Here is a 26,896-nt window from a genome sequence, read left to right on the forward strand (position 1 = left end):
AAACAGCCAAAAGTTTTAAAAATCACTGCATTTTTCACAGAACTATTTACAGAATGAGATACAAATTTCAACAAACCCCCACCAAATCATTTACATCTCTTACTTACCCACGTCCCAAACATGTACAACGCCAAGTTTAATATAACTGAAGAAATCTACCCCAGATTTTCTCAAACAAACCCAATTTTCCAATTCTCCTATAAAGCACCATCTCCACACTTGCCAATTCATGCATTTCAGACATCCATGTCTCAATATTCAATGTCAAAGTAGTCTTCCAATTCCGCAAGATAATCTTCTTACCAGTCATTGCCCCTCTGAACAACCACTTCCTCTCATTCTGACGGACCATCCAAAGGCTCATCACTCCCCAGTATCACCACACTAAAACCCAGGGCAGGCAGTCCATCAATCACCTCACCACACACCCGTCCAATCTCGCCCCAGAAAAGTCTCACCAATCTACAATCCCACAGTAAATTCTCCAGCGTACCAATCTCACACAAACATCTCCAACATTCAGCACTCTCCAACATCCCTCTTTTACACATTTTCTCCGGCATCCAAAAAATCCGATTTAGAATTTTTATCTGTCTCGACCTCTCCGTAAGTCCCAACGAGCATAATTTTACATTTACACACATTTGCTGCCACAAGTCCTCTGTGATGTCCAACCCAATCCTTCTGCCCCACTCCTCCCTTAATGAATCCTTGCCTTGATAATGTGATACAATCACTTTATACAGGCTACTGGCCAGTCCTCCTTCTGTCCCAACTGCGCTCCTTGTAAACAGAGTCAAATCAACTTTCTGCTCCAAATTCACACGCCCTATCGCGCGCTTAAGTTTCACAAAATCAGATGCTCTAAAATTTTCTATGTCATATTGTTGCTGCAATTCCCTCGCAGTCATCCAATGATCATTTCTAAACAGATCAGTCACCCAGCACACCCCACCCAGAAACCAATCCGCCCAAAAGATCACTTTGCCATCTATTTTAATAGCAGGATTCAGCCACACCGAAGCACCTGGCTCCCTTAAAGCATCCACACCCATGTACCTACACAGATTCTTCCATGTGCTCCTCAGGCTCTCAATCAACAGATCTTTCCCACAACTCTGCAAATTGGATCAGCAAAACAAAATAGTTTTCAGCCCACGTTAGAAGCAAGATAGTGATGTATACGATCGCAGATAAGGTGGCAGTGCATTCCACAATTTTGGAGCTGCATGCGGGAAGGATCCCTGTGCGCTACACAGGAGAGTTTGGTCCGTGGAGTTTCTAGTAAGAAGGTATTGTTTGATCGCAATGTTTTGCAGGCTGGTAGCCAGGAGATGAAATTAACCAGATATTGAGGCCCCAGTCCATAAAGATATTGGTGCGTAATGCAGTGTACACAAAACAGTATGCAACTACTCACTGGGAGCCAGTGGAAGGCGCTTCTGGCTGAGGACACATGGTCCAATCTGAGCAACCCTTCAACAATGCATAAAGCATTATTCTGAATGGCCTGGAGCCAGGCAATCTCCCCTTTGGCAATACCGAAGAGAAGACTGGCACAATAATCCAACTTGGCCTATATGATGGCACGTGCGATGGTGGCACAGTTGGAGGTATTAGAAAAGGCTGGAGGTGTGCCAGCAGTTTCAGATGGTATGACGTACAGGTGACTACGCTGTTCACCTGTGCCTTCATAGACAAATCTAAAATCAAGCTGACTCCAAGAGTCTTTACCTTGGATTGAGTTTTAATAATGCAACCTGCAATAACAAACTGGCAACATTTTGGGCTCAGCTTTTGAAGTTGAGGTATGGCACCCACAACCATGAGCTCCGTTTTGGCATCATTCAGCTTGTTATTTAACATCCAAGTGTGGATCAAACTATATGTAAGGTTCATAGTGATGGTATCAGTAGAATAATCTCCTGAGAGCGGTGCCAGCACTGTGTGCCATCTGCATGATTTCCATAGATTATGCCGGCTGCATCCAATTGATCAAATAATGGGAGCGTGAAGATGTTAAATAATGTTGGTGACACACAGGAACCTTGAGGCACGTCATAAGTGACCACAAACTCCTCCGCCAATCGACTTCTGATCAGCAAGAAATGATTTTTCCCTGCTCGCTGCTGAGACTGAAAAATGTGCTGTGTTACACAGTCTATTTGCGAGAATGGAATGATCCACGAGATCGAATGCTGCAGACTGATCCACTAGCACAAGCATGACTGTGTTACCTTTGCTAAAGACATTAAATATTTTCATTTTCAAATCACAAAGGGTAGACTCTGTACTGTGGGCAATGCGAAATCCAGATTGTTTCTGTCCCAAAATTTTATGCAGGTGTAAACATTATTCGATTTGTAGTTGTGCCACCTTATCCAATATCTTAAGCAAGTAAGGGACATTTGTAATTGGTTTGTAATTACCAGGCACACTTTCATTCAAAGTAATTTTTTTTATCAACAGGGAAATCCAAGCTTGTTTGATATTTGAAGGGACATAATTTCCCTTTAAAGAGGCGTTTACAAATTTGGTGATCAAAGGGACAAGCTGCGGGGCACACAGCTTAACTGTGAGGGCAGGACAAACGTCCCCTTTGCAGTTTGTGGGATTTAGCTTCCCAAGAACTTCAGCTAAGTATTGCTCACTTATAGGCTGGCTGGAGATCTAATATGGGATAATCAACATCAGTACTTAATGGAAGCCACAGTGGCCCTGCGATCTGCTCCTCAAGTATCGTCCATTGGTGCAAAAATCTTTGTAGGGTTGAGAAGAGGCTCAAGCTAATGCTTCAATGGCCTGTGCTCACACCATAAACCGAAATGCCATGACACAGGATTCTATTCCTACATGCACCATAGTAGAAAACAAAAGCCCGACAGTAGAGTGTTGCTTAATACAAGGTCCTTTATAAAACATTCTACTGAGGTGGCTGACCACATTACTACGCACAGAATTGATCTGTGAGCAATTACTAAATCTTGGCTGCATGAGGCTGTAAGACCCGCATTAACACTTGCAGTGCCCTTGGACTTTATTATCTTGAGAATTGATTGAATGGGAGAGGTGGGGGAGGGGCACTGATTTACGATGAGTCTTTACAGATCAGGATGGTTGAGAATATTACTGTGGCAGATTGAAGGACTGTGGGCAAAATTAGAAATGAATCCAATGCTACAGTGAACATTTGTCTCATTTACAGACCGCCCCATAATATAATATGCCCGATTTTCTGCTTAATCTAAGCGGCCTAGTATCCCAGAGTCTCAAACCAAGATCTAGGACTCTTATTCTAGGAGACTTCAATCTTGGTTTTGAGGATGACTCAGACTCACTGGCCTCATTAGTCAAAACCACACTGTGACCTAGATTTCTCTCAACATGTTAATCCACCAACCCATATCAAGGGTAGGACACTTGACTGGGTACTTAGGCAGAATCTCATTCTACATGACCAAGGGAGTAACCCTTGCCCCTGGTCCGATCACTACCTTGTAGATTGGAGTTTGTCATTACCCATTCATTATAAATGTAGATCAAAAAAGGTGTGGGTGTCATATAGAAACCTGCGTACGTTGACACCGGCTCCTATGGCCCCTTTCATTTTACCCTCTATAAACAAATTATCCAACATCAACACAGTTGATAAATTAGCTGATGTGTTTCACCATACTCTTGAGGTGGCCGTAGACCATGTGGCTCCGCTGAAAACGCACCTGTCAAAAACTCAACCTAGCAAAAAATGGTACTCTCCTGATATACACAACTCAAAGATGAGAGCTCTGAAACAATGCGAAAAAACCCACACCGATGATGATAAAATCATCTACTCTGCAGCAGCAAAAGTACATTAAAAAGCCATATCAGATGCCAAAAAGGGCTTTTACGATCAAATAATTGCTTGAGCCGCCTTCAACTCTAAAGAGTTGTTCAGAATCCTCAAAGAGTTGGAGGCTCCATACCTGCCCCCCCTCGCAGGTCATAAAATACTCTAGCTGGTGTTTATCTGTTCAAAATGCTAATCAGAGTAATCAGAGGTATTTACTGCCAGGGACAACGCTCTGGAGCAATTCACTGGAAGCAACGCTGGATGTTGGACTTTCATTGGACTTTCATTGGTGGGTGGAGAAGAAAAAAAATGTTTAGGAAAATGGGGCTGTTGGCAGGGATATACGCATGCTACTCTTTCGTTTAATTTTCCCCTCATAGCAGATATTGCGTAGGGCATAGTTGCAATCCCAGGCAGCAGAAGTCACGCAGAACGGTGCACTGGACTTTGGGAGATCTTATTTACAAGGTAATCACCCATGCCGTCCATTTGAATTACCACCGCTCTGCCCTGACTCCCCTTCTAATCCCTCGTTGACCGCACGAGGCTGGAGGAGATCAATAGCGTTTCAAGTGGGGATTTGGAAATAAGGAAGCGGATCAAGTTCAGAGCGGGGTCGATGCCAGCAGACACCAAGGGCTGGGTGAAAGCAGAGGGGCACGGTCAAAGCCCACAGTGTAAAAGAACGTCCCTTTAAATAAGTAAGCTGACGCAAAGCTGTCTCATAGCAGCAGCCCCCAGCGATCGAGAGGCCCATTGGAGCCGAGAAGCGGTGGTCAGAGGCCACCCTGAAACTAGAGAGCCATTAAAAGCATGAGTGTGGGTGAGGGTGCACCTCCATTTGTCCTGCCCCACCTCCCAGTGATATCGAAAAGGGATGAGCGGAGGTGATTGCAGCCTGGGTGCAGGCAGGGTGAGGGTGAACCTTCATTCATGAGCCCCCTGAGAGAGTAAAGCTGGGGGTCAAAACGTCCAGCCTCTTACCGATATGGATGATGAAGGCTGCCATCATGCCTCCAAGCAGGGCAGCTGACACCAACCTCAGACCCTTCAATTCTCCTTCCCAGATTCCCCCATATCTATGCCGGGAAGAGCAAGATAAGGCAGCGGGACAGCTACGGAGGCGACAGCGGAGCCCTCCTGTATTTTTTTTAATCACAGTCTCCACTCTGAAGGCGGTCGGCACTGAGGCGCAGGTGGCAGTAGAGGGGCGTGCTGTCTATTCTGAGCACATCACTTCGGGGGGCTTGTCTGCACACTGAAGGCAAGGGGCTTCCTCTGATAGGCACCGCATGTGAGGGGCGTCACCTCCGAGGCTTGGCGTGAATCCGCCTTCTCACACCAATACTTCTTCCTGCTCTCCACTTGAGCACAGGCGGCAGCCCCCACTCCAGCGCCTGCCACCCAGTAACATGGGCACCCCCTTTCCCCTGCCCCCCTACCCGCCAGCTTAGATCAACCTGAACCCTGCACGATTCAAAGCCAAAAATTCAAAATCAACGAGGGGGAAGAAAAAACATAAAAGTCCTGTAGAGATATAGCGAAGTCAGAATGCATAACAGGTGTATTCAGAATATGTAACTAACAAGTGCACGAGCCCTCCACCCAACACACCCACTCCCCTCTCCCCCTCAACTTCCCCACACACCCTCTCCCCCCTTCCACTCCCCCCTCAACTTCCCCACACACCCTCTCCCCCTCCCACTCCCCCCTCAACTTCCCCACACACCCTCTTCCCCTCCCCCCTCAACTCCCCCACACATGGTGTGCACTGGCGTCCACCATAAGTCCACATGAGACCAGTATGCCTGGCTGAACCTACAGCCCTCCCCCTCTCCCAGCACCAGGCGCACCCCTGTCCGACCTGCGCAGGTTCAGGCCAGACCTACGCACGGGGCTGGACTTAGTGGAGCTCGCATTGGAAGATGTCCTAGGTTGTTCCAACACCTGTGCCGGACGCATGGCCTCCATTGCTGCCACCATTTGTGTGAGGACCTGCCTCACAGCTGCCAGTTCACTGCAAATGTCCTTTGAGGTGGTCTCAATTGCTGATTTGAGGGATGAAGCACATTCCCTTATGTCATCCGTAGCCCGGCCACATTCCGTGATGTGCTGTATCAACAGCCCTGTCAGCTCCTCCTGCCGCTTCTGTATTGCCCTGATCCCCTCTTGGCTGGTCAGGACAGTGGTGGATGTGTGAGGGGTTACCAACATGGTTTGTTCCTCATGCACACTTGGCGTGGGGGTGAAACTGCCGGGCCATGAATCCCCAGGAGACAGCCCATGGATGCTGCTGTTCTGCAAGCTGCATGGGGAGAGTTGTGGTGAATGCAGGGGCCTGTGGCGGTAGTTGCGCCATGCGGCAGAACATCTGCCTCATCGTCCGACACGGCTGCTGTGGAAGCTGTCTCCCCCACTGTGCTGCTGGCAGCTGATGCAGTGCCTTCTGCCACTGGCTCCTGTGTGTTGGTGGCTGGTGTGGGTGCTGTGGTGGGGGCCGTAGTGCACATTAGTGCTGTGGGCTCTGGGGTTTTCTTGCCCTTCCGCGGTAGTGCAGCTTGGCCTCTTCCCCTTGATGTTGATGGGCGGTGTTCTCCCACCATGCCTCTGGCCTTCTTTTGTGGTGTTGCAGCATCCTCCCTAGGGTCCTGGTCATCGCTGTCTGATTGCGTGCCTGTGGGGGACCAATAGAGGGAGAGGGTTAGTGATGGCTCTACATGCATCAGGCATGCATTGGGGTGGCTGCATTCATATGGAATTGCAGTTGATTGCCATTGGGGTAGTGACATACGGGTTGCTTGGCTTTTGGGTGGGTGATGCAGGGAAGCGTCTGGGGTGAAACATATATGGGGTGCATCATGCATGTGGACAATATGGTGCTGTGCACTGCCTGTTGGCAGTCTTGTATATATGTGTCTGGTGGACCCTGCTCTACATCATTGCACTGTCAGTTCAGGTGGACATCATCGTGTTGTTATTTGCATTGTTTCATTTGGGACACCTACCTGCATCAGCTGATGACGGGGCTCCTCGCTCCATATCCCCACTCCCTCAATTGCCTCCATCCCTATGGTGCTTGCGCAGATCTCCTCCCAGGGTTGCATCTTGATGGGGGAATCTGCACCTCCGCCTGTTGCCATCCCCAGCTTGCGGTTGGCCGAGAGGATGCTCCGCAGGCGTAAGTGCAGATCGCCCCAGCGTTTCCAGACATCTTTAGGATTGCGGGGTGTGGTGCCAACGGCACTTACTTTCTGCGCAACCTCCACCCATATCTGCTTCTTCCGCTGCACTGCAGGTCGGGACATGCCGGAGGAGAAGACGACATCCGCATGTTCTTGCAGCGTCTCGGCCAGCATGGTCAACTCCTCTTGTGAGAAGCGCTCCTTGTGCATGCGCTCTTCAGCATTTTGATGTGCTGCAGGCAGAGGTAGAGGTGTGGTGGTCAGATGGGTCCTGATTACAGAGGATGGCAATGGATTGTGTTTTTGAAGATGGCCGCCGTGCTCTTTCCTGTTCCTGTGCAATGACGCTACTTCGTTTCCGCTTATTAGCGGTGACCGCTAATAGCGGTGGCCGCTAATGCCGATGGCTTGGATGGCGGTGGAGCTATATGCACTTCGTGCTATGCCGGTAAGGGAGATTTTTCACCCTTTTACGGCAAGACGGTGGGGTCATTACCGGCATGGCGCAAAGCTCGTGCCTGCGAAGTCGTAATAGGCTGTTTTTAGCGGTCTATTACCAGCACGGACACGGTAGTTGCTCCGGTAATGACCTCTACTTACCGCCCACCTCGTAATGAGGCCCAAAGACCACAATTTCTGCTGGTTAGTTAACTTACTGCATCATCTGTTGCAACCAGACACAAGGAAACTGTTGGCACACACTGCACACATTCATACTGCGAGGGCTGTATTGCTAAATTCACATCCATTAGTAAAGTAATGCTTGTGAATATTCTCTTGCATTGAGAAACTGAAATAGGACTAAGCCGATTACAAGGGTACCAGGTGAATTAATAGTTTTAATATTCCCAACATATTGAATGATCGCTTTAGAAAGACTGTATTCTTTGACTGCATAGCGGTCTTTCTAAAGTGATACAAGCCCTGATGCCGCTCCCTCCTCCCCTCCTCATGTTCGTGCCCTCTGAGGGATCCGTCATGCCCCTGCCGCACACGTGTGCGCACAGGGTTCATCAGAGTGGTAACTCGAAGGAGCGCCCCCCCCTTTCATCCATGTTTTGAGTGAATACTGGCCCATTGTCTCCTCCAAACCCCTCAGCCCCCAATTCCAAGACACCTACCTTATCCCTGCAATGTTACGCCCAACAGTTAGCTGGGGGTAAACAAGCCAGACTTTTGATAGGGCCCTTAATTGCGGTGGTAACACCATTACCGCCGCATTTAAAAAGGCTACCGCCCAACTCGGGTCCTTAGAATTAAGAAAACTGTTTTAAATTCTGTAATAATTCACTGTTTCCTATAATTGCAGAAAATACATTGTTTAAATCTGAAGGGTAATTTTGTATGCAACTCTTCTGAGGAATTCTACAACGTTAGCCTTTGAATAGTTCCCACGCTAGGAAAACACACACTGCGTTCAATTGGCCATTGACATTGCATTCAAATGACAGATGTTTTCCATTAACTTTTTTCGAGCTATAAAATGCAGTCATTTAGTATTGTTCATATCCTCTTCAGTGCTTTATAAACAGGTCTTTTCACATAGAACCGATTACAAGCAATGTGGTAGTACCTTATCTGGCAGCCATGTTGCAAGAGTTGGATCAAACAATTTATAAAATGTAAACTATACTTGCAGCGTTTTATGTATATATTTAATATCATACCAATATGAAGGCATCATATGTGGCCTTTATCCAATAACTAGCAGCTATGGGAAACGTTCTGTGAACCACGTTAACTCTGATCCTGGCTGATGCAGTGGCCAATACATAAGAAAAGGGCTGCTAAACCCAGATTGAAAAATTGTAATGATGTGAACCCAGAAAGGCACTCACACAAATTGTATTCTGTAGACAAACACGTGTGCTGGATGTGTCTAGCTATTGGGCGACCTAATGTCATATAAATATCTCAATAAACTGAACAGTCAATATGGTCATTAAGACCATGTAAGTGTGATCGAAACTGATAAATCCACGGTTGTTCACGTCTGGCCAAGAGAGCGTCGACTGATCCACCTTCCCGATTGGTCAAAGCGTTAACTACATGCTGCTGAAAATCATCTGGTGTGTGTTTGAACTCGGAGAACTGTGCCACCAATGGCATCGTTAACACCTGGTTCTGAATACACGGTTTATGCTTGTTAATGCAAACATTTATCAGTCATTTAGTTTTACCGACATAATGTTTATCACATGGACATGCAATCACATAACAACACGTTTGGCAATTCGTTAAATGATGCAATGGCCATTTTCCCCCACAGCTTCAAAGCTAGTGATTTGCCCAGATGATTGACACACTGAGCAACTGCCACACCTATGATGACCTTTCACTGGCGGTAATCTTAACATTGCACAGGTGTCAGTATTAGATTCCTCTTTGTCTCTTGAAGTATGAACTAAAGACTGTTGCAAATGTTCTACCCTTTTAAAGGTCGAATAAGGGTTTAGCCAAATTGGGGTCCTATGCCCGCAAAATGTTCTAGTTGCGAATATTAGATTCCTCAAAGAATTGCTCAAGTGGCAGAATGTTGTAACACATACAAGGTGATTATTTGCTATTTTTTCTTTTGATTCAAGAATATTTTCTGTTGGAAAGAACTGACCCCATTTAATAGAATGATTTCACCGTTTTTTTTGGGTAACCACGTGCCAACATGCGATTCTTCATAATGTTGGGTTGATGGTAAAACTCATCAAGATTCGTACCATTTCTACGCACTCACAAGAATTGATTAAAAGGGATTTTGTTTTTAAGACTTGTAGGATGTTGACTGTCGTGATGCAAAATAGCGTTCCAATTTGTGTCTTTCCTAAACAGAGTTACTTCCAAATAATCATGCACAACTTGGATAAGTACATCCAAGAAACAGGTCTCAGATTCAGATTGGGATGTAGGGAACTCATCAATGTAATGAATGCAGCAAGAGTAGTCGAATCATTGTGTCAAATAATAAGGATATTGTCTATATATCTGCTATGGATGCTACGTAATGGATGCTAGGAACAGATTCCCTAGGGAAAAGACATTGGAATCTCCAAAGTTCTATTCAAATAAATCTGCCAAGCTAGGAGCAAATGCAGCTCCCATAGATGTTCCATGGATTTGTATGAAGAAAAGCCACATATGTGAAGACATTTTCTCCCAATGTTATTGTAGCCAAGTCGGTGATGAGTTTGGTAGGTACTCGATCTAAGCTATGCATGATAACTTCTAGTTAGTTGAATTGGCGCTATTTGCCAAAGCTTAGCACCTATATAAGGGGTAGGTAACATGAATGCCCTATTGTCCACGATTACAATGTTCCAAGTGCCTTTTTTCTATATGCACAAATTGTTTGCAAATTGTCTATCATAAAGTAAGTAGGAAACCGTTTGATTAAAACGCACTGAAGTTACAGGTAATACTTTGTAATAAACAGAACCAGAGGCACTGTCATACATCAAAGTAATAACGCCAACCCATTGTGTTAAGTGGTCTTTAGATGTTCTAAATTATGACCAATGGTTTTGGCCTAATGCGCTTACAAATGCAGCAAATTCCATTATACTTCCTGGAAGGCAGCTCAGAAGAAGAGCCTGTAAATCCTTCAGTAAACATTTATTTTCTTCCTAACCCTGTTTTAACCAATGTAATGGGCCTGTACGCTTTAAAAAAAACACTCTTTACCTCTAAAGGTTCAAAGGAATTTGTAAGGGGATAACCACCAAAACTCCAATGCAGTAATTTTTAGATTCCCATCACATTTTCACCAGTGTTCTGAAACATTGGTCACACTTATAAAAAAAATTCCTTGGAGGTGGGCGAGTATTGGAGTAGGGAGGGGAAGAGTATAACAAAATTCACCTGTAACATTTGTTTTATATGCTCCAACTCACGGGCAATTTTACTATACAAATGTGCTTAATTAAAAGACAATTGCCACTAAATATCTAGAAAAGTTCTTAGGGGAGAAGTCCAAGTACTCTGTAATGTTTTTTAATTGCACACATGTTCCTGAACATTTTTACTAGCCTCCTGCGCACTATTCCATCTAAGATGTGCGCTTGCCCAGCTTCCTTCTGGGTGCCCCTCAGAAGAATTTTCGCAGCGCACACAGACAATTCTCACCTATTCAAAAAGATTTAATTAGGCACAAGCCACAGCAATTACCTGAAATTTTCTCTTAAAATAAGCAACTAGTCTTGATATTCTGCTCATTTGCATTTGCAAGGGTGACCGTAAACACCTAAAATCCCTAACAGCAAAATACACACAAAAGAGGTTAAAAACTAATATGAAAAAATGGCTCCATGAACAGAAGAATCTAACCAAGATATGCCTGCACACATTAACCAAATAATGTTTCCTCCCCACCCGTGACTCCAAAACTTGACTACAACACTTTCACCTTATGACTCTAACTTCTGCCCCAGAACACAGTGAGATACTACCGGACAACCTTGATGCTTCCTCTCTTGGCTCTGAGAAAGGTTAGCAGATGTGTAGCTAAATCCACTTGTTTTATTTTTGTTGTAATATGAATAATATTCACATGCCATAATTTCCGTTACTCATTGTGCCTTACCAAAAGTGTCACCCACAATATATAAATCAAACTACCACCTCAAATATCAGATACTGACTGTAAGTAAGCAGGCTACTCGGATGTGTAACCGTATACCATACTTCCTCTTCTTTGTACATATGTAACAAAAGTGCTTTGAAGCGGCCCCCTTCCAAGTTAACGCATTATAAGACCGAAATATTAATTTGCCCTTTAAGGATTTTGAGAAGACGAATGTGATGCTCAGCATCTCCTACTTTAGCATTGCTATCATTACCCTATATGTGGAGAGCAACATTGCAATATCATTTACTTTGCCTACAAAGGATAATGGGTATGGACTATGCCTGGAATTACTCGTCCATAGTATCAGGGCACTGGATATTCAGACAGGAGAATGTTTTTCACACAATCTGCATCATTTCCAAGTGTTCATAGTTCCCTTGTCCATAGATCTTCACACATTATATGGTAATTCGGTGCTATACAAAAAAAGTGGTTTCAATGAGCACTTGTGCAATCCTACACAATGATATAAGGGTGGGGTATGCTGCAAACAATCTCGTATGCACTGTAAAAGAATTGTATACATGCAGAGTTATGACATTCTTAAAAATTCACATAATATGTTTAGGCGTTAAATTTGCATTGCTTGCAAAATATTGTGGGTCTGCAAATTTCCCAGTGGATGTTTACTTATTGGAGGCTAGTACAGGGGAAGGGAATGGGTACACAGCACAGCACAGGTCATCACTCCTTGCGTGTGATAAACAAAGCAGCATATTTCAAAAACCAAGGCAGACGTTTTGGCAGTGCACTGAAGGAAATGAGTTGCTTGTTTGCTAAAGAATAGGAAATTCTAGTACCCTTCTAAATGGTTCTATGTGATATTTCCATTTTTCAAGCCCTTTCTTTGTTGCCTTTAAAATGCCAAAATATCACATACTGCCCCTGCAAGTTGATCCCTTCCCCACTCTCCTGCTGGTTGTCTTGTTAATCAGGGGTTTTAGCCCCACGAATACCCCATGTAACCAACCACCACCCCCTACACACACACACACACACACACACACACACACACACACACACACACACACACACACACACACACACACACACACACACACACACACACACACACACACACACACACACACACACACACACACACACACACACACACACACACACACACACACACACACACACACACACACACACACACACACACACACACACACACACACACACACACACACACACACACACACACACACACCCCCCCCCCCCCCCCCCCCCCCTCCCCTCCCCTCCCCCCCCCTCCCCTCCCCTCCCCTCCCCTCCCCTCCCCTCCCCTCCCCTCCCCTCCCCTCCCCTCCCCTCCCGCCCACTCCCCTCCCCTCCCGCCCACTCCAGCAACGACGCCTCTGGGTCTCGCCATGCATGTCAGCCCCTGCGTGCACTTGTGTGCGGCAGGGGCGTAACTGTACGATTTCGAAAGACCGCTCTGTGTGGTCACAGAGCAGTCTTTCCAAATCATTTTTTTTCTCGGTAAAGTGAAAATAATGTTTTCACTTAACTACGTCTAGACAACAGCACCTTCTTTTTCTTTCCATGCTCAGCTGCTGAGGGCTTTTCAATATAACCATGTGTTCTGTGTGTATCGTCTCTAGCATCTCCCTTTAAGCTGCTATCTTTAACTGATAACAAAGAATTACAGAAGAGAGATCCATAGTTACGGAAGAAGGCACTGAATCAGTTGTATCTCTGATGAATTGATGTTATCAACTTAAAAGGCATATATATGTGATTTTCTTCAACAGGGCTCTATAATAAACCTCAGTAAGGCTCTTGTTTACATCTGATATAGGCTGTGGTGCCGAAGTGTGGACAAAACTAATGACTTTATTATGTGCCCTGTAATTTCACACCTTATGTCAGGTGTAGAAGCAGGGCTCTAATCAGATTTTGTTCCTACCTGGAGCTTTGTGGGTTGAAGCAATGATATGTGTAGTATCTTATGTGGCAGGGATTATCAAGTAGTAAGCAGGACCCACTCCAGAGCCAATAAAATATCAGTGGAGCTTTGTGGGTTGAAGCAATGATATGTGTAGTATCTTCGGTGGCAGGGATTATCAAGTAGTAAGCAGGACCCACTCCAGAGCCAGTTATGTACAAAAGGTAAGCTTGCTTTATTGTTCCAGTTACAGGGGGGAAGTTGAGTAAGGAGAGCAGGTAACAAGCTTCTACTCCCTCTGGCTCTCTATCTCTTTCCCCACCAACCGTCATCCCTGGAACCTATGTGGCACCTAGGTTCTAGACCCCTCACCACATTCCAACCTCCACTCCACTTAAACACACACACAGCTCATCCTGCCAGGTCCTAGGCCACTCAATATGTTCCTTGTTTCTCATTTTTATTAGGCACATTTCTTTAGGGAGTAAAAATGGATGGTGCATATGTCTCTTAGCTGTAAAGCTGGTGTTATCACTACCCACAAAACAACGTAATGTGGATAGTAGGCAGAGGCACAGGAATTTTTGATCATCATATTCTGAGGTGCACTTATTTTGATGCAATTATCATCCTTATACTTAATTAATCAGCATGTTTTTTGACACATTGCTTTTAATTGCCATTAATCCATCGGCAAATGTTGTATTCTTTCAGAATTTCTTGACAGCCACATCAGTTACGACACAAGATATTTTTGTTTTGGAATACACGTGACATGAGTGATTTTCCAGTGGCATAAAACATAAATATTTCTCTGCATACGTTTGCAAGGTACTTTGGCAGATGTTAAAGTCTTGGGCTGGTTAATGAGTTTTCTGTATAATCACATATGACATATTTTATTTAAGCCTATGTGTTTTGAAAAAGTGTCTTAAGATGTATAAAGAATTCCAGTGCTGGGAAGAAGACAATCTTTTCCAAACTCTCTTCTGCGACAGTAGTTCACTAAATATGAATGCTCACAGAGTGGCTTACCTTGTTAGTCAGTTGTGCAGATGGAACATAATGTGCGCACAACAGCCGACCAGTTCCGCACATAGAAGAAAATAATTAGAGGGAACATTGCTCGTGTGTAAAAGTGCCCTGTGTGACACTTCATTTCCTTAATATTCCCTGTAAACAACAACTTCGGGTCAAATTCAGTTAAAGGCTGTAGCAGAAATCCTGGTGCAGAATTTAACTTGGTTTAGATTACTGTTCATTACTCCACATTGCAATCCTCCTAGTAATATTACATTTCTAACAGCTATAATTTGTAATGCAATAATCTTTCCACCAACTGAACGCTTATATGTTACATCGAAGTACAGATGTTGCTCACCTTTGCATTTGACACATACATTTTGGCCATTGCCTACAAAAGGTTGGGGACCACTGCCTTAATGGAATGATCCACTGGGAAGCATGGTTTACAGACTGCATGATGACCTATCCATTACTCTTTCCCATTGAAGAGTAGACTTTATCAAACAGACTGGCATGGTGACAGATATAATTGTGTTTAAAAAAGAAAAAACGTTCTCTCAGCAGTAAAAAGGGATCCAATGCACCTAGACAGATAGAGTTTGATGGATGACCTGTGACTCATTACACCAAACTGTTTAGTTGAAAATCAAACATTTCTATATTTAAGTTAGGCTTGTATGCCTATAAATTCAGAACATGCTCACCAACTGAAGTATCACCATCACAGTATGTTTTGACCATATTAAAGAATGACTCACATGTCTCCCATTAGCCGTGCATCCTCAGCTTGGACTAGCATACTGCGGATCAGGTTGGAGTGGTCTGCCATATCTGCAGTCAGTTTCTGGTGCACCGAATGGTACTCGTCCACCTTTCACCATTGAGTATTAACACATTGTTACAAAAATACACTGGTCACGTGATACATTTTAAACTATCTTGTCAATTTCTAAGTTCTATTTATTGATTTTCAACAAAAACATGATTAAGAAGAAACAATGACAGTGCGGTGACAAACCTCACGGTCTTGTTAGAGCATATTACAAAGCATTTGGCTAATGTCCTACATTCAATATTGTAACAAGGATTTTCTGGTCTATTAATTCCACACATTGAGTCTTAGAACATTGCATTAATCATACATTACATGAAAATGATGAAAGTGAAAGCGCAACTGTAAATAGACACCAACCTTCAAATGTGTGTGCTGTAATGAACATTAACTCTTTCACTGCCCTTAGGATATATATATGATGCATTACTAACTTTAATCATATTTCTGATGCTTGTATCTGCTTAGCCCGACATCTAGTGGAAGCTGCAGATTATTACAGTTGTTGTTTTCTAAACTCGAAAAGGGACGTCGACAGGGCGTGCCAGTAATACTATCCCTACTCTGACATCTACTGTACCCATGGCGCTTCACCCGTCGAGGTCCCTCAGATGGTTTGCTTTTGACATGAGGAAGCATGAGGTTTAGCGTGTGCACAGGTGCACTCTCATTGCCAGCGTAAGGAGCAGGAGCTCCCAAGACCAGCCCCCGCCCCTGCAGGAGCAACGGGCACCCGGCGGGCACCTTGCACCATGGCCACCTCATCTTTGCCATTAATAAGGTAAGCGCTAAACTCGTGGTGCCTTTTCCCAAAATCACCCTTCCAATAATTGTATCCGCAATTTCTACCGATCCGCGCTACTCTAAAGGAAGGCTTGGCTACTGTGCAGCCTATATCAACAGAAACGAAATTGAAATATTGCTGCTGCATAGAAAACGCCATTCAAGTACACGAGGTACTTGCATTTCCAAAATGGCCGTCCGCCTTTCTACTGCCTAACATCAATGCCTATTGAGGTTCCAGCATCCACCACTGAGGCTTCCGTGCCTACTTGATCCTCCATTGGCCGCCGGCAGGCTAAGCCGGCCCACATTTATCAAGGCCCACTGCAACAAGGCCAGCACCTGTTAGATGCCTGTTTGTGCCTGTGTCTGCCATCTGCCAGACCCCTGTCTGTCACACGCCAGGTAACTTTTAATCTTTCATAACACTAACCTTGCGGCACAACGTCGATTTGCCTGTCTTTACTGTCTTCTACTACCACGCTCGTGTGTAGTACACCAGAAAACGACATATAGAGTGCCAAAATCATGCTTAAGGCTGGACTGTTTTACAAATTGAATTTAGATTGCCTGTCTAGCAAACTGCATCTAGATTACTTGAACTGTCCTGATTAATGGTCACATTAGTAAATTGCATTCATAATATCCTTGATTCTTCTCAGCTGCTTTACAATTGCATTTAGAGTGCCCCCTAGTAACTGCATTTAGATTGCTGTCACTTGCTTGACTCTTGGCCACACTAGCTATTGCTTTAGCAAATTGCATTTAGAGTACCCTTGATTATGCCTGGCTGTTTTACAATTGCATTTAGAGTGCCTTCCTAGTAACTGCATTTAGATTGCTGTCACCTGCTTGACCACTGCCTCTTTGTCGCATATTTACTACCTTTTAGCTCTGATCACAAAAATTGATTCTAGATGATCCATTGTTTGTGCATACTGCAATTGGCCCTACTTTTAGCCCCGATTGCTAAAAATCGAATCTAGATGATCCATCGTTTGTGCATACTGCAATTGGCCCTACCTTTACCCCGATTGCTAAAAATCAGAATCTAGGTGTTCAACTGCTTGTGCACACACAGTTCTTTAACCTGCTCGTGCCTAGTATTCAAGCCTAGACATAGTATTCATGCCTAGACATAGTAGCCTCTATATGCCTACTTCGATCATTAGTATTGTACTTATTCTCTACTATACACCTTGAAGCATTTCCCTATTATCTGGCCTCACCTGCATGTTATATTACTCTGCGTATAGCCTGCCTGCTGCGGTACCTGTTTAGCTACTGCTGCAGTGCACCAAGTGCCAATGTGCCCTAAATGTGTCAGATACCCTAAATTTGAACTGCCTTAGACGCTACTAGCCCTAGATTGCGGCTACACCTTGTGCGATACTCGCATAGCCTCCACTGATTAGTATTTGGTCTCTACATTTGACTGTGTTACACCTATGTTATGCACGGACACCTCCTATACTTTGCTCGATTCCTTACCAGCTCTCTGTATACAATGTATTTCCCAATGCTATACACTGTCCTACTAAGAACTCTCCTATACATTACTAACCTACATGACCATACCATGCTCATTAATCCACCTCCACCTGCGCCAGCGCAGAATGTCCTCAAACAGGCTGCCATGATTACCATACCATGCACTGGTTCACAGAGGAACCTTAAACTACGTGCCAGACTACCTAGGCTCTATGACCCACCAACCAATTTAGCACATAGTAACGCTGCTCGCAGCCTGCGTAATTCAATCCATCACCGGCACCCACTCCAACTTAACAGCAGACTTTTCCGTGAACCTATCCTGTCCCTGAAATGCAAACCTAAAACACAACTAGCAACCCTAAAAGCAGTTCAGTCTGGAATAAGAGCTGCTCTCATAAAAGCACGCTCTATGGTAGCCCATGCTACCGACATAGCTGACGTACTACACAACGAAAACCTAGACTTCTTAGATGTTACTGAATCTTGGCTCCACTCTGCAGCCAGCCCAGCAATTATGCTAGCCGTGCCAGACGACTACACCCTACTAAGACTCGACCGTACTACCTCTCGAGGTAGTGGCCTTGCTATTAAAGCTAAAACCAACCTATCAGTGAATCTCTCACCACCACACAACATAAGCTCTTGTGAATCCCTAACAGCTAAATTAACCCTTTCTAATACACAAACTGTATCCATTCACCTAATATACAGACCTCCTGGTCCATTAGGCTCTTTTGAAGACGACTTAACAAATATTATATCGCATAATCTTAAGAACTCCTCCCAATGCATCATATTAGGAGATTTTAACCTTGGCTTTAGCGACCCGTTAGACACTAATGCTATCATAATCAACAACACCCTAGAGGAACTAGGTTTCACTCAGAAAATCACAGCTCCTACCCATACCAAAGGCAGAACCTTGGACTAACTGCCCACTCACAGTCTCATCTATAATTCCACAGCCATGGTCCGATCATCACCTGATCTCATTCTCCCTAGAGCCCACACCATCGCTGCAACCTAACAGTATAGCTCCAGCTGTCCCAACTAGAAATAAGAGAAATATCACCTCTGAAAACCTTATTCCTATGATTCTACCTAATCTTAACGCTATTCCCGACCATATGTATCCCTCAACTTGGTAGATCTGTACAATAAAGTAATGCTATCCTCCCTTGATGCCATAGCCCCTCTCAAAGCGAGAAAGAGCAAACCTTGCAAACATGTGAACAATTGGTTCTCTCCTCACCTTAAGGCTATCAGACAGGAGAAACGTCGATATGAAAAAATCTGGAGATCAGATCCATCTGAAATTAATAAGATAAACCTAAGCAACCTAGCCTCCCAGTACAAAAAAGAAATTATCCTTGCAAAACAAACCTCTTATAACTTTCGAATCTCTCAAGCGAAATCTAATACTAAAGAGCTCTTCTCAATACTGAAAGAAATAGAAACTCCCGTCCAGCTGCCGGACTCATGCACCAAGGACAAAAACGGGTGCACAGATATTCAAAAAGCTCTTGTTAATAAAATTACCTCTCTGCAAACTAAAATCAGTAACAAAAAAGACTCTCTCCTCTCCACCTCCAAATTGAGTAACACCAGCTCTACTCCTCAACCCACCTGGTCACCTCCTGTGCCCACCCCCCTCTTCAACTTCAGTAAAGTTCCTACTAAAGAGGTTGAAAAAGTTATTCTTGCACTCAAACCTTCGAACTGCCATGGGGACCTATGCCCTGCTCAACTGATAAAAGATGCAGCTCGAGAACTCTCACCATTTATCACTAAACTAATAAATGCATCCTTTACAGCCGGGACCATACCCAACAACCTGAAACAATCCTGGGTCCTCCCACTCAACTACCGTGCCATCACCACAGTGCCGTTTCTTCTCAAAATCCTTGATAAAATAGCATACCAACAAATTCAACAATACCTTGAACTTAACCACCTCCTAGGAGTCCGACAGTCAGGCTTCAGACCTTAGCACGGGACCGAGACTGCGCTTATAGATCTTAAGGCACAGATAGATGAGTTGAGAGATGAGTTCAAGACAGCACTTCTGTTACTTCTCGATCTCTCAGCTGCATTTGATCTGGTCAACCATGTGATCCTCTGCGCACACTTACAGTCGGCAGCACATTTCTCCCAGGAGGCAACTGAATGGATCCAGTCCTTCCTCAAAAACTGTACTATGCAAGTTTTTTCCCCTTCCGCAGCCACTGACCCCATGCCCATCACCTGTGGTGTGCCACAGGGTTCTTGCGTATCCCCTACCCTGTACAATATTTTTACAAAGCCCCTTTTCGATGATCTAGACGGCCTGGGTATCACCTACATGAACTATGCGGATGATAGCCAGATCCTCATCCCGTTGACAGGGGATTATGACAAGGATTTGGCCTTTGTAAATTGTGTGTACCTCATCATCCAGGCATGGATGGCCTCTCATGGTCTATGCCTGAATGATGACAAGACAGAACTTCTCATCCTAGGCACCACACCCAACCTCAATAAATTAGGTCAAATCTATTCCTCTTTTGTCATTGACAATAATATCACCGTAGCTAAGGAGATTAAAACTTTAGGATTCTATTTAGACTCAACACTTACCTTAAAAAAACAAGTCAATGCCATGGCCTCCGCTACATTTTATACATGTAAACTCATTAGGGCATCTAAACCATTCCTCTCACCAAATAATTGCATCACTATAGCCAGAGCATTGATCCTATCCAAACTGGATTATTGCAACGTGCTTTACGTAGGTAGTAACAAATACATTACTAATAAAGTTCAAATCCTGAAGAAAAATGCCTTAAGAGCAGCCCTAAGCCTCCTGAGGAAAGCACATATCTCAGAGATTAGAAGATCGTACAATTGGCTCTCTACAAAAGATAAAATCTTCCTTAAATCGGTCTCTCTGACCCATAAATGCCTACACCAAGCGGCCCCGCAATATCTGATAACGAGATTCACCAGACCGACTTCTTGCCGCCCCTCTAGAAAGGCCAACTCAAACCTCCTCCTCGTCCCAAGATTCAAACGTACTATGACTGGTGGGAACAGCTTTCCTGTCAAAGCAGCACAATTTTGGAATTCCTTACCTCCATCTCTTAGGGAAGACCTTCCCTACCCACAATTCAGAACCAACACTATCCGCTGGATCAAGGAACATGATACCTAATGCTAGGACTTCTAATCAAATCCACTGCTGTGCCTATTGTAAATTGTGCATAAATCATATATCCTCTCACCCTATGCTTAGATATATCTACAACTTGTAAACTATGTATATATATATGTACGTATATTCACCTATAATTTTTATTTGATGTATTGGCCCAAATGTTTGATACCTCCAACACTCTAACCCAGTTGGATTCATCTACTGTGTGTTCTGTAACTCAAATTGTACACTCCTCTTGTTGCTTGCGCTCTGCTACCCACAGGTTAGGTGCGCTTTACAAATATTAAAAACAAACAAACAAACAAAGCGGATCGTACAGTAGAAAAAGCCCAGAAAACATCCATGCAACTTCTACTCCAGGGGAGGAAGGTGGGTGCATGTGAATCTAAACAGATACAAGCATCAGAAATATGATTATGGTAGTAAAGTATCCCTTCTGAGGCTTGTGGAATCTGCTTAGATAACATGCTATGCATAGATTTTGCGAGCAGTGTTGGGAGAAGGTGGTGGGTTGTGAGAAGGAACAGCGGCAAATAGATGTTTGAGAACCGCTTGTCCCACCTGGGAATCTGCTTTAGAGTGAGTGTCAATGCAGTAGTGCTGAGTAAAAGTGTGGACAGAACTCCATGTAGCTGCTTTGCAAATGACGTACAGCGGGATGTTTGCAATAAAAGCCAAGGTAGCTCCTGTGCCTCGGGTGGAGTGAGCCCTTGGTGTGAAAGGCAGTGTCTTGCTTGATAGAGAGAAGCAGAGCTTTATGCATCTGACTATTCAGCTGGAGATGGCATTTTTGGATATGCAGTTTCCTTCGCCGCCTGGAGCTACAGAGACAAACAGTTGATCTGTTTTCCTTAGTGGTCAGGTCTTGTCTACATCTACTGTATGGAGTTTCGTCTCAGCTGAGCTTGTTGGGTTCTGAAAGAAAGTTGGTAGTTCGATGGCCTGATTGACATGGTACTTGGAAATGAATTTAGGTGAAAACCTAGAATGCGTTCTTAATACCAACTTGTCTTTGTCGATCACAAAGAAAAGGTTTTGCACTGACAAAGCTTGCAGTTCACGGACTCTCCTTATGGAGCTCATAGCCACCAGAAAAGCCGTTTTATAAGTGAGGTGTTTAAGGCATGATTTATGCATAGGCTCGAATGGGGTGGTCCCCATGAGCTTTGCAGATACTACATCGAGGTCCCAGCCTGCCGGAGGGTTTGAAATAGCAGGGTGGAGTCTCTTTACTCCCTCCAAGAATTCCTTAATGACAGGGATTTTCCACCATGACACCTTACTCTGAGAAGTGGTGTACGTGGACAGAGCTGCTGGGTGAACTTTAATTGAGTTAAATACTAGCCCTGAGTCTAGTAAGTGAAGCATGTATTGAAGAATGTGTAATGGAGTACATTCTATTGGGTTTAATTGTTTTGACTGGCACCAAATTACAAATCGTGCCCACTTGTTAAAATACCAGTGTCTAGTGTTTGGTTTACATGCCTCTGAGGATTTCCATACACCTTTGAGGTGGATTTAGATGTTCAAACTCTAGGACTTGAGGAGCCAATGTGCCAAGTTCATAGAGTGAGGTTGAGGGTGTAATGTCGTCCCCCCGTGTTGGGTGAGCATGTTAAATGGGCACGGAAGTTTGAGCGGGTCGCACATCGCCAGTCATCTGTTCCTTGTGAATCTTGTTCACCACCTTGGAGTCGTGTTGGGGACACCTGGACGCAAAGTCTGGGAATTGTTTATTTTCCCTTGTTGTGAACAAGCGTAGCTAGGGGTAGCCCCACTGAGTGAATATGTAACCTACGATTTTTCTCTTGAGCTGCCACTCGTGCTCTTCTGGTAGGGGATCTCTGCTTAGTGATTCATCTGTCAGGTGTGCTACGAAGGCTAGGAGCACTTTGAGCACTGCTAGAAGTTCCAGCAGGTTGATGTGGTTCTGTGCTGTGATTTGAGTCCACAGACCATGCGCTGTGAGATGAAGGTGATGGGTCCCCCCCCACCCGGTAAGCGATGAGTCTATTGTAACAACTGCTTGCATCGCCGGGTTGTGGGAAGGTTTTTCCTTCAACAGATTCTCCTTTGTCCACCAGCACAGAGCTTGTACTAGGGTTGGCGAAACCGCCACTAGATCGTCCCACTGACCGTTTGCCTGAGACCACTGTTTCCCCAACCATTCTTGCATTGGGCGCATGCGCATCGAGTGTGTGAGACCAAGTAAATGCATGATGCCATCATCCCGAGCAAGCGCTTTGCTTTGCGTACGGTTATCTGGCGACCGGCTAGATACTGAGATATTTGCAGCAGTATGTTTTGTACTCTTTCCCTTGATGGAAAGACTTAGACCCTCTTCTGTTTTTATGACCGCTCCTAAGAACGGTTTAGCCTTGTTTGGTACAAGGCTTGACTTTTTCTCGTTGACTGAGAAACCCAATTTGAAAAGTAGATTCTTTGGGTATTTTGGTTGCAAAATTGGGGAGTTTCCCCTGTGATCAGTCAGTCGTCCAGCTAAGGGCACACTGGGATTGCCTCTTTGCGTAGGTGCGCTGCCACCACCGCCAGTACCTTGGTGAATAGCCTTGGAGTGGATGTTATGCCGAAGGGCAGTACCTTGAATTGGTAGTGCTGGTTTACTATCTTGAAACACAAGAACCTTCTGTGCGCTAGGAACATTAAAATATGAAAGTATGCATCTTTTATATCCAAGGTTGCCATGTAGTCCCCCCTCTTTAGCAGTGGGATTACTTTCTGTAGCGTTGACAGGGCGCATCGGGAGATCTTTTTTCGGCACAAGGAAGTACATTGAATAGACACCCTTGTTTACCTAGTTCACCGGGACGACTTCTGCGGCATCCTTTAATAGCAGCGCTGCCACCTCTTCAAATAGGATGCGCTGTTCTTCTTTGAAGGTGGTTCTTTGTCTAGGGGGATGGTTTGCGGTTGCAGTTCTATACAATAACGGCCCGCCACAGTTGCAAGCACCCACTTGTCTGAGGTGATTCCCTCCCTTATGTGGGTAAAGTGTGATATGCGTCCTACTGGAGTGGAATAGGAGGAAACTGTAGCGGGTGGTCATTGTTTTGGGGCTGTTGAGCCACCTCTGGATGAGGACCTACCCGTGCTGCAAGATCTTCTCTGGCCTCTCTAAAAACCTTGCGAGAATTGCCACTGTGGTGATCCCCAGGACGAGCTCTGACCCTGATTGTACCTGACCCCCGTTGTGAATTTTGCCGCCTTAAGCAGCATAAATGATAACCCGCCTTTGACCGGACGGTTTATTAGTAAGTTGGCCCAGAGACTTTAATGTGTCATACTCTTCTTTGGCGCTCTTGAGGAAGTCTTCCACTGCATTGCCGAATAAGACATTAGGTTCTATTGGCATGCCAAGAAGAGTAGCTTGTGTTTCGAGTTTAAACCCAGATGTCATGACCAGCACCTCCGGGGGTCAAAGTAATCCTGCCCTCGGGACTTTGGGGCCTAAAGAACACCCAGTCCAGATTAAAAGCCGGAGAGAACAAGGAAGGCCCACCTGGACCCTGTCCTGGCGCCTTTGGCACCAGGCTCATAGCATGAAGTCTGCTCAACAACTGGCACGGACTCTCTGCAGGCCTGAAAATTCTTTCGGAATGGGTGTGGCAAGTATGGGCGTGGACAGCACAACGTGCTCCAAGATCTTAGGTGTGGCCGGGCCTGCCTATATAAAACCCACCCAGCCTTTGTCAGATGCTTCGCGTTGAACTGCCCATGGAAGCAGAACAATCTCCGCTGATATCCGAAAGCATTCCGGTATTCTGCACGTGCGTGAAGATTCCAGCTTTACCAGACGCTTACCTGGGGACCTTCAGCACCCGCAGCGGTCCGCGACCTTCTAGAAACCTGCAAGTACGTAGGATTTCAGCTTACCTGACACTTACCTGGTGACCGCCGGCAACCGCAGCGGTCCGCAACCTACGTCCTCCCGCATGGCAGCAGATTCAGCCTCCGGTACTTCTCTGACGCTCCACTACAACTTCTGCATACCGGCAGCATCTACAAGAAAGAAGAGAAAAGCAAACAAGATTAGTTCGGAGGAAAAGCTCGCAAGCATAGTTCTCTCTCGCGACCGCAGCCTACATACCTTCAGCAGCGCCCAGCGCTTCACGTGGAAGCTTCATCTGCGCTTCTGCTAGTTGCACTTGTTTCAACGTTCGGAACCTGCTGAGAGAAGAGAGATTAGAGACATTAGAGAACATTGGCAAATGAATAAACGAAAAGTGTTCCATAGCATACCTAAACAGAAAGACTTACCTGCACCGGATCAGTGGAGTAACTCGATCCAAGTGCCCTCGTAACGGATCAGTGAAGCAACTCGATCCATAAGACTCCTGCACCGAGATCAGTGCAGCTAGAGCAACTTGCACCTCTGACGAGACGAGCAGGAAGGAGAGCACATCTTTAAAAACTCTAAGGTGAGCAAACACTGCGCTGAACAACCAGAAAGACTCCAAGTTGAAGACATAAGGGAAGACACCAGTCTCTCATATTTATTCTGTTTCTTCATGAGGAAGCCGACCCCAGGCCAGTTCAAGCAGAGACAAGGGGCACCAGTGCTAACTAGCTAGAGAGTGGAGCTGAACCCCGCCGGACAACGGACCACTCGACCTTGCTCGGATTCGAAGCCCCCGCGGAGACAAGGTGACCGTAACACCAGACTGGCGTAGCCATGCGTGGCGTTTGATAAGCATGCCCTCAGCTATTACCCTCCCCGCATTATCAGCTGCAGCTAGATTATTTTTGAGAACGCATTTTGCAACAGCTTTCCCTTCTGCAATGGCGTGAGAGTTGTGATTTAAGGGGTTCTGGGATTGAAGCTATCTGTTCAGCCAAATTGTCCAATTGATGGCGGTTTGAGCTGGCCATTAAGGTGGTGTTATTGGCAATCCTCGCCTGATAGGCTGCTGAGGAGGCAACTTTTCTACCAAAAGTATACATCTTTTTACTTTCTTTGTCTGGGGGTGCTTCTGAAGAGGCTAGAGGTGTTCCCGCTGTCTTTCTAGTGGTTGTAACCCCCAATGAATCCAGTTTTAATTGATCCCTGATGTAAAGAGGGTCTGAGGGAGCTGGTCGGACTACTTTTTCAATGTGCGGGTTTACTGCCCGTGTTAATGGCTTAAAAGGATTACTAAAGAGAGTTGAATTTTCTTCTATACAGACTGGAGGATTGGGATGAATTGGGAAACAGACTTTTTATCTCCAATGATGTCTTCAACAAAGTCCTTGTCTACCTGGGTCTTCTGAGTATTTATCTTGAAATGTTCCATTGCTTTTAGGAACATATCAGTATACTGAGACTGATTGTCGACCGGTGAGTCTGCCACTGGTGGTTCTGCATGATCCTGCTACTGTATGACGTAGACGTCTTCATCGTCGTCGTCATAAAACTGGTCTACATCCCCCATGTGCCCTTGGTCTTCAGTGTCCGTGTCTGCTCCAGTGTCCTGGAAGTCATGAGTGGAGTTGTAGTAAGAAAGCTTCCCTGGATCCTGATGAGGGGAGGGTTCTTGTATAGTGTCTGTACAGGCTCTTTTGGCAGGGGGGGTTGTGCAAGTGCAGCCCCACAAGCTGGTGGAGTGCCTTGAAGGTTTCCTAAAGCCTCTGGATGGTTGTCGAAGAAATTGGCTAATGAAAACATACGTCTCATGACCCTATCAATCTCTTCAGTAGACCATTGGGCTGAACCTGGGACAACAGATCGGGTAAATGGGGTGGTAGTTGGCTCAGGGTGTTTCTTGTGCCTCACAGCCCCTTCCCCTGTCTCAAAGACCCTAAATTAGAGCCCTCCTTTTGCTTAGAGGACTTGAGGTTTGTTGACATCCGACCCTTTAGTAAGGGATCCAGGGTGTGTTTTCTGATGAGCTCTGACATTTTCGAGCTGCAAGAGGATTTCGCAGGGGCCTTCGATGCATGTTTCGACACTCAGTCTCGGGCGTGTGCGGACTTGGGGATTTTAGACACAGTGTCAGAATCGGACCTTTCTGTCGATTTCAGGGACCTGTCGTGAGGTGAACACAAGCG

General features: G+C 45.2%; 1 protein-coding gene across 1 annotated transcript in view; it reads right to left on the bottom strand.

The window, feature by feature from the left end:
• BBS2 (Bardet-Biedl syndrome 2) overlaps positions 1-26,896 on the bottom strand; it is a 1,290,628-nt gene that overhangs the window by 241,315 nt on the left and 1,022,417 nt on the right. The window contains exon 16 of the mRNA XM_069640291.1: positions 15,308-15,420. Coding sequence (XP_069496392.1) covers positions 15,308-15,420 — 113 coding nt within the window. The remainder of the gene's footprint in view (positions 1-15,307; positions 15,421-26,896) is intronic.

Source organism: Ambystoma mexicanum, chromosome 1q, assembly GCF_040938575.1.
Source record: "Ambystoma mexicanum isolate Mex_15411 chromosome 1q, UKY_AmexF1_1, whole genome shotgun sequence".
NCBI lineage: Eukaryota > Metazoa > Chordata > Amphibia > Caudata > Ambystomatidae > Ambystoma > Ambystoma mexicanum.